The 8,199-nt window shown below is 46.8% G+C and overlaps 1 protein-coding gene across 1 annotated transcript in view; it reads right to left on the minus strand.

Annotated features, from left to right (window-relative positions):
* IL6R (interleukin 6 receptor) overlaps positions 1-8,199 on the minus strand; it is a 47,670-nt gene that overhangs the window by 9,759 nt on the left and 29,712 nt on the right. Inside the window, exons 8-9 of the mRNA XM_007457991.1 lie at positions 1,801-1,847; positions 571-640 (exon numbers count right to left, since the gene is read on the minus strand). Of these exons, the coding sequence (XP_007458053.1) occupies positions 571-640; positions 1,801-1,847 (117 nt within the window). The remainder of the gene's footprint in view (positions 1-570; positions 641-1,800; positions 1,848-8,199) is intronic.

The following is an 8,199-nucleotide window of genomic DNA, read 5'->3' on the forward strand; positions in this document are numbered from 1 at the left end:
TAAAAGTACGGAGGCCAAGGCCTTCCTCAGAAAGCCCAAGGGACATCAGATGGATCTGCTCAGCTACTGAGCCTCCAGAGTCTGGACCCCTTGAGTCCCATACATATAGTAAAAAAGCACAGGACCTGGGATCTTTCTTTTTTCTTTCTTTTTTTGGCTGGGATCTTTCTTGATGAGAAAGTTACTAAGTTTTCCTGGTCTCACAGGTATAGGGAATCAGAACCATTGAAATCAAGGGTTTCTGAAGCAAAGATTTATTCCATCCCTCAAAGTGTATTCCATTTCAGACGCCAATAATTTTGTTGGTAGCACATTCATTTGTATTCTGAGCCAATTGTGACGTATTTTACTGACTTATCCCACCCTTCTTATGGTCTCTTCACTATATCATAGCTAACAATATCAAACTTGGAGGTATAAAGTAACAAAAAAGAATATTTCTGCCATTGATCCTTTTCACTAAGCAGACTGGTCCTCTGCCAATATCTCCAAAAAGAAAAGGACTTTCTGCAGAGACAAGTTCTTTTGCATCCCGTAGGCCATAGAAATACAAAGATATCCAGTCCTTACCTGGGAGGCTTGTTGCATTTGCAGAATCTTTGGAGAAAATATTTTCATTATCTTCATTAGTAGTAGGTGCCTAAAAGAGACATTCCTGACTGTAAACCTGTTTCTGCAGATTCCACCATCATTCAGGACCCAGCTCAAGTGCCACCTCCTCCTTAACCCCCCCCCCCCCCCCCACCCAAGGCATTCCTTTCTCTATCTCATGGACCTCTCCATGTCTGACCTGTCAGTCTCAACTTTTGCACTATTATTTATATCTAACAGCTTGCCTACTCAAGGTGGGGATTTCTTCCCATCTGCCTCTCTACCAGGAGCTTAAGGGCACAGCACCTTCCACAGAGGAGAATCAATAGATACCCTGACGCAGCAGTTGTATTACGGGTCCAGTCCCAGGGCGTGGATACCACCACTTACTAGGAAAACCACAGGCTAGAACTGTGGATCCACCACTTACTAGCTACGTAACCCTGGGCAAGTTTCTTAACCCATGTGGGCATCACTTTTCCTCCCTTGTAGGCACAACCATCCTGACACCCAAATCTTGGTTATCCTAAGGATGAAATGAGTTAGCAAACGCCAGGCTCAGAGCCTAGCACGGCGTGGCAAGTTCTCAGTGTCAGTTCCCTCTACGCTCCAGCCCCACAGGCGTGGGCTTCACCCTGGAGCTGCTTCCACTGGTGCCTGGACTGTCCTGCATCCAATATAGCCAAGGTGCAGGACCCCAGGCTCCTTCCCTGTGCTGTCCAGCTCCAGGAGTGGCTGAGCCTCCCAGCTTAGCATTTAGGGAATTAAGGACCAGGAGAGGAGTTGTAGTTGGATGGGAAATTGGATTACTCAAGGATTTGTTGAGCGGCTTCAGAAGTAATCCTCTTTCCAGAAAATTATGACACCAGGAGTCCACAGGGGAAGAGCTCAGAAAAACTGAATCTGAGTCACAGGCTAAGCTGTTAGTGGTGCCCAGAGGTTCAGAGATGAAACAGCAGGCACCAGACACAGAGCAGCTCAGTGAGCTAGGCCAGCACCGCTCCACACTTTCCATGGCCCACATCCCCGGGACGAGAACTGCTCTTACCCTGCTTTACAGAGGTGTGAAAGGGACAGGCAAGTTGCCCGTGGCCATGTTTCTAGTAAGTGGCAGAGCTGGGATTTAAACCAATTTCTGCCTGATGCCAGCCCACAACCCTTAACACTAGGTGCTGCCGCCGTGACCCTTTGACAAGAACATGAGCTCACCTGCGTGGAAGGGGGCAGCTCAGTCTCAGCTGGAGAACTCTTGGATTCTGTGGAGAGAAGAGTCATTATTAATGATTCATGGATGCTGAAAGTCCTATCTAATGGAATAAAATTCATCACAATGAATTTTATGTTGGAAGCAAACAAATAGCCAACCCTAGAGGACTAGCTATATAAATTATGATATAGCCACATATTGTAATCGCCTTTAAAAATATTTTAGAGGGCTTCCCTGGTGGCGCAGTGGTTGAGAGTCCGCCTGCCAATGCAGGGGACGCGGGTTCATGCCCTGGTCCGGGAAGATCCCACATGCCACGGAGCGGCTGGGCCCGTGAGCCATGGCTGCTGAGCCTTTGCGTCCGGAGCCTGTGCTCCGCAGCGGGAGAGGCCACAACAGTGAGAGGCCCGCGTACCGCAAAAAAAAAAAAAAAATTTAGAAAACAGCTAAGAATATGCTATGTTTTATGAAAAATTCAAGACAAGAAAAAGGCCACAGAGTTTGATCCAGAACTTCTAAAGAAACACATTTATATCATTTTTCATTATATGTTATATGATATATTGCAATATATATATTCACACAGAGAAAAAAAGTTGGAAGGATGCACAGCATTAGATATAAACACCATTAACATTTTAATTTCCTTTATGCACATTTTTGCAATAAAAATTATTTATTTAAACAACAGATTCTAGGGACTTCCCTGGTGGTCCAGCGGTTAAGACTCCGTACTCCCAATGCAGGGGTCCCCGGTTTGATCCTTGGTCAGGGAACTAGATCCCGCATGCCGCAACTGAGACCCGGTGCAGCCAAATAAATAAATACTTAAAAAAAAATAAATATAGACAACAGATTCTCACCTGCCTGGGTGGGTTTAATACACTTTGCCCGAGAAGGGAGGTGGACTGGGCACCCTCCCAGGCCCCTCTCCCTCCATGGGAACCACGTTTCTGCAGAAACCCGCAAGGCTGCAGAAGGCCAAGTATCAAAGCGAGAGTGCTGACACGAGGCCAGGCTCAGAGGCAAACGCGGGCCCGAGGGACCAGGCGCTGAACCCTGACAGGCAATGTGTGGAATGCTCTGGAGTTTAAAATATTTTCTTTTCAGTTCATCGTTTTTCCATCAAGAAATTAAAAATACCACAGAACCGGTTTACACAAAGATGTCGAGCCTCCCTGAGCCAGGAGTAGAAGGGCTAGCAAGGGGTTGGAGGAGAGGGTGACCCTACTTCTGCTCAGGACAGAATTTCCAGAGGGAGTGTGACTTCCCAGGAGGGGAGAAAAACCACACACTAGTAGCCCTGGAAGGGACACAAGAGCATGTTCACCCTCCCCATTGTACAGAGAGGAAACAGAGGCCCAGAGAGGGAAAGCGACTTGTCCAAGGTCATACATCAAGTTAGCCCCAAATCAACCTAGGATAAATGCGAGGGACACAGTCTCTTATTCCTTTGTGTTCCTCCCAGACCAGCCTAGCAGAGAACAGTTAGACTCATAGCAGGGGGTGACTGAAGGATTAAAGGAGGGGGCGGGGATACTAGAATGAAAGCTAAAACCAGGAGACAGGGGCAATGCTACATAGGAAATACGGCTGACCATGGATGGTCATTCAGTGCAGTGGTTCCCAAACCCAGACATGTTCAGCATCATTGGTGGCTTTTCAGGTCCCATCCTTGACCTATGGCCTCAGGATCTCCAGGATGGGATTCAGACATCCGGGTTTTCAAAAGGTTCCCCAAGCCCAGAGAGATGTTTCAGGAAGAAAGGGAGACCAGTATACTTTCAACCCGCAGCTCTGACCCCCCAACATGGTATGTGGTCCAGAAAAGGATGTTTAACCTTTGGTGGCTCAGATTTCCAGGGATAAAGTAGGAATTTTATCTCAAGTAACCCAGGAATGTTACCAGAATGGACAAAATTTTTCTAACACATAGGAAGATTGTCTTACATAACAAGACTTTTTAAAAAGCTCCCTAGGGAATCCACTAGTGGCACAGTGGTTAAGAATCCACCTGCCAATGCAGGAGACATGGGTTCGGTCCCTGGTCTGGGAAGATCCCACATGCCACGGAGCAACTAAGCCCGCGAGCCACAACTACGGAGCCCACATGCTGCAGCTACTGAAGCCCGCACACCTAGAGCCCATGCCCCGCAACAAGAGAAGCCACTGCAATGAGAAGCCCACGCTCCACAACGAAGAGTAGCCCCCACTCACCACAACTAGAGAAAGCCCGCGCACAGCAATGAAGACCCAACGCAGCCAAAAAGAATAAAAATTTAAAAATAAATAAATAAATAATTTTTTTTTAAAAGCTCCCTAGATGATGATGGGGACCCCTGATTCAGACCATTTGTCACCTGAGACGGAGCAACTTTTGCATCATTATTACTAATAATCATTTCCATTTTACAGATGAAAAAACTGGGGATCAGGGTTGGAAGAAATAAGTTAGGTTAATAATACTAACTGCATACTAATAGAATATTACTAGTATTTCTAGCATCGACCTTTGTGGAAGCTCGCCCTACTCCAGGTCCAAGTGGTTCTTAGCCTATGTGATGCTGAAGCCTCACAGCAATATACGAGGCAGGTACTATTATCTCAGGTTTACAAAGACATGGAGGCTCAGGAAGGCTATAAAACATTAGCAACATCTGTGAGCACATTTTTTTTTTTTTTTCTGTTTGGACAGAAGTATTTCATATTTATCCTAAAGTATTTTATATTTCCCAATGCCTCCTTTCAGCTAGCATGCTGGGTGAAAGAGGGGAAGGAACCATCATTCACTGGTCCCCTTGTGCCCCCGTGTGCCCCCCATGTGCCAGGAAGTTACAGGGGTAAGGATAATGGTGGTGATAACTAGACAAAACAGCAACAATAACAATGCCTAATATTTATTGAGCACTTACTATGTGCCAGGCACCATTCTGCCTACTTTACATGAATTAACTCATTTAATCCTCACAACAGTACTCTGAGATTGGTACCACTTTTATCTCCACTTTACATATGGGGAGAATGAGGCACAGGGAGGTTAAATAGCTTGCCCGAAGTTTTGTAAGAAATAAGTGTTAAGGCTTTCTGACTCCAAGAATACTCTTTTTTCCCCTTTATTAAAAAAAAAAAAAAATCACCTCTAGATTGAACATTTCTCAAATTCAGGGACTGTATCTTACTCATCTTTGTAAACTCACTTCTTAACACAGGCCTGGCATCTTGCTGAAAAACTGTGTAGTTAGAAAAATTTTAATTATGGAAAAAATCACTTGGAAAAAAAAGACTATTCAATACATTAACATCAACACTGAGTGTGTCCCTTGTATTAATATTTCCAGATTCTAAGGTGTACTTTTATATTCATAACAAAGTGAGTGAATGAATGACCATACTCCAATAAGTGAGACTGATAAAGACCACCTGTGAGTTTTTTCCACACAAGTTTTTAAAACAAGACACTTATTTCTGTTAATTTGAGAATGGATTTGGGTTTGCTTGCTTGGGTTTTGGAACAGAGAAATCCAACATAAAAGATGACAGGGGTCTTCATACAGATGTGTAACCTTGGTCAAGACACTCAACCTCTTTTAGGCCTTGTTTCTTCACTTCTAAGCAAGGGGATAACTTTCTCCTGCACACATCACCTGGGATCACAGGCTGAAAGGACCTAGCACTCACACGGCACACGATAATATCTGTTTAAAAACTGACCCAACTCTCAAAATTCAGAGCAGAGAATATAAAACATTTTCTAACACAATAATTTTTTTAAACCTAGATGACCTTGGGTATAGCGATAACATTTTATTTTATTTTATTTATTATTTTTTAATAAATTTATTTATTTATTTATATTTTTGGCTGCGTTGGGTGTTCATTGCCATGTGTGGGCTTTCTCTAATTGCGGAGAGCGGGAGCTGCTTGTCGTTGTGGTGGCTTCTCTTGCTGCAGAGCACAGGCTCTAGGCACCATGGGCTTCAGTAGTTGTGGCACGTGGGCTCAGTCGTTGTGGCTCGTGGGCTCTAGAGTGCAGGCTCAGTAGTTGTGGCGCACAGGCTTAGTTGCTCCGCGGCATGTGGGATCTTCCCGGACCAGGGCTCGAACCCGTGTTCCCCTGCATTGACAGGCGGATTCTTAACCACTGCGCCACCAGGGAAGTCCCACTAACACAATCTTTTTAAATTGTATATTATAACCAGTTAAGATATGGGCCACTGGGCTCCAGGGTTGGAGTACATAGAGGGAAAATAGGAGTGGGCTGAGAATAAGAAGAGGAAAAGGAAAGAAAAAGGAAGCCAGAGAGTGTCAGAGAGATGAGGAAACAAGGGAAGAGGGAGGAACCACAAAGCCAGACATTCCCAGAGAGGGGTTGGGGGCGGGGATACAGGGACCCACAAGCTGAGCAGCACCTTCCACTCTGAGCTTCATGCCTTCCCTCACAACCTGTAAACCACCAACCAGAAAGTTAATCATGGCTCCTCCATTCAATAAAAACAAAAACAAAAACAAAACAAAACAAAAAACCTCTCCAAGGAGCTGACAGTCTCCTGAGGAGAAAGAAGTAACCTCCAGCTGGGCCCCAACACCACCCAGAATGGTCTGTGGAGAAGTCTATTGGTCTGAGGCCAAAGGAGAAGACAACGGACAAGGCAGTGTGGATATTTGCATGGTGTAAGGTTGCCAAAGTGTCTTCCTTCTGAGCTTAAGCCCTTGTTTCAGCCTCTCTTTTATGAAATAATGGTGATGGTCAATGGCATTAGCAACTTTTTACTTAACCATTTAACTCTATGTCCTTACTTTGCAAAATTAAAAGTTGGTGACCTTACTTGGTCCCCAAAGTTCTTTTTGAAATTTTACAGAAATCCCAGGAAGCTCTGAGCTATCAGGGAGGGTGTGGGAGCAACATGCAGGCTTGTGATCTAGAAAGATGCCCGTAGCAGTGGCGTGGAGGACACCTGGTGCTCGCACACCAGAGACAGAGATCAGTTTCGGGGGTCGTTATAAGAATTCTTTCGAGGGCTTCCCTGGTGGCACAGTGGTTAAGAATCCGCCTGCCAATGCAGGGGACACGGGTTCCAGCCCTGGTCCGGAAGACCCCACATGCCGTGGAGCAACTAAGCCCATGTGCCACATCTACTGAGCCTGCATACCACAACTACTGAAGCCCGCGCGCCTAGGGTATGTGCTCTGCAGCAAGAGAAGCCACCGCAATGAGAAGCCCTCACACCGCAACAAAGAGTAGCCCCCGCTCGCTGCAACTAGAGAAAGCCTGCGCACAGCAACGAAGACCCAATGCAGCCAAAAATAAACTAACTTATTTATTTATTTTTAAAAAAGAATTCTTTTGAGATGGGACAAGAACCTGAGCCAAGGAAGGGGGCTGTCTAGCTTGATGTCCTGGGGATGTCCCAGCTCAGGGAGTGGGCTGGGTGGTGGTGTCCTTCTCTGGACAAGGAATACAGGGAGGTTTGTGAGGGAGGGTGTGGGCCCAGCTCTGGGCAGAGTGGAGACAAGAATCCAGAGCTCAAGGGACAGGTGTGGCCTGAGACACATGTGAATTGCTGGCATTTGGTATACACTTACCACGTGCAGGGCTGGGTGCAAACGGCTCTCCATCTCGTTTAATCCTCACAACAACCCTGTGAGGCGGGTTTTTTGGTTTTCGGGGTTTTGAGGCAGGCCTGTTATTCCCATTTGACAACTAAGCACACCTGGGCTCCGTCAGGCACTTCCCTAAGGTCGCACTGTGCAAGGGTAGGGCCAGCAACCAGAGCCCAGTCCGCCTGATGCCCAGCGAGGACGATGCACAGAGTGGATGTGGAGAGGCCACCCCATGGAAGGGGCACGTGGAGACGCCGTGGAAAACAGCATGAGAGTGGAGGCAGGGGATGCACACTGATGGTTGAACGGGGCACAATCTCTTCAGAAATGTGTCCCCAAGTGCTCTTTAACCTGCACAATTTCCCCCTCGGGGGTGCCAAGGAGAGGAACACAGTGAACGCCCCCAAAATGGGACCGGAGGGTTTGAGGTGACAGTACGTGGCTTCAGGGATCGGGCCAGGGAGACCCATCTGCCCGGAGAGTCCGCAGCCCTGGCCTCTGGACACCCCAAAGGCCTTGCGGATGCAAACCTCTGGCACCTCCTCAACAGTGTGATTCCAAAGAATGGGTCCATGTCACTCGCTACCTGTCACAAGTGGTTCTAATTATTTTCCAGGTGTCAGTGAGCAGGGTGTGAGAGGGAGTTAAAGGGAGCAAGAAATAACCCTCTATGCCTATGGGCTTTTCCCTAGCACTTTGCCCCAAGCTTGCTGTGCAAAGGGTCCACAGACTTGCTAGATGCCAGCCCTGCCTGTGCTACCGGAAAGGACAAATCTGGGAGAACTCCCACTCTGGGAAGA

The sequence above is a fragment of the Lipotes vexillifer genome, unplaced genomic scaffold (assembly GCF_000442215.2).
Source record: "Lipotes vexillifer unplaced genomic scaffold, Lipotes_vexillifer_v1.1 scaffold238, whole genome shotgun sequence".
NCBI lineage: Eukaryota > Metazoa > Chordata > Mammalia > Artiodactyla > Lipotidae > Lipotes > Lipotes vexillifer.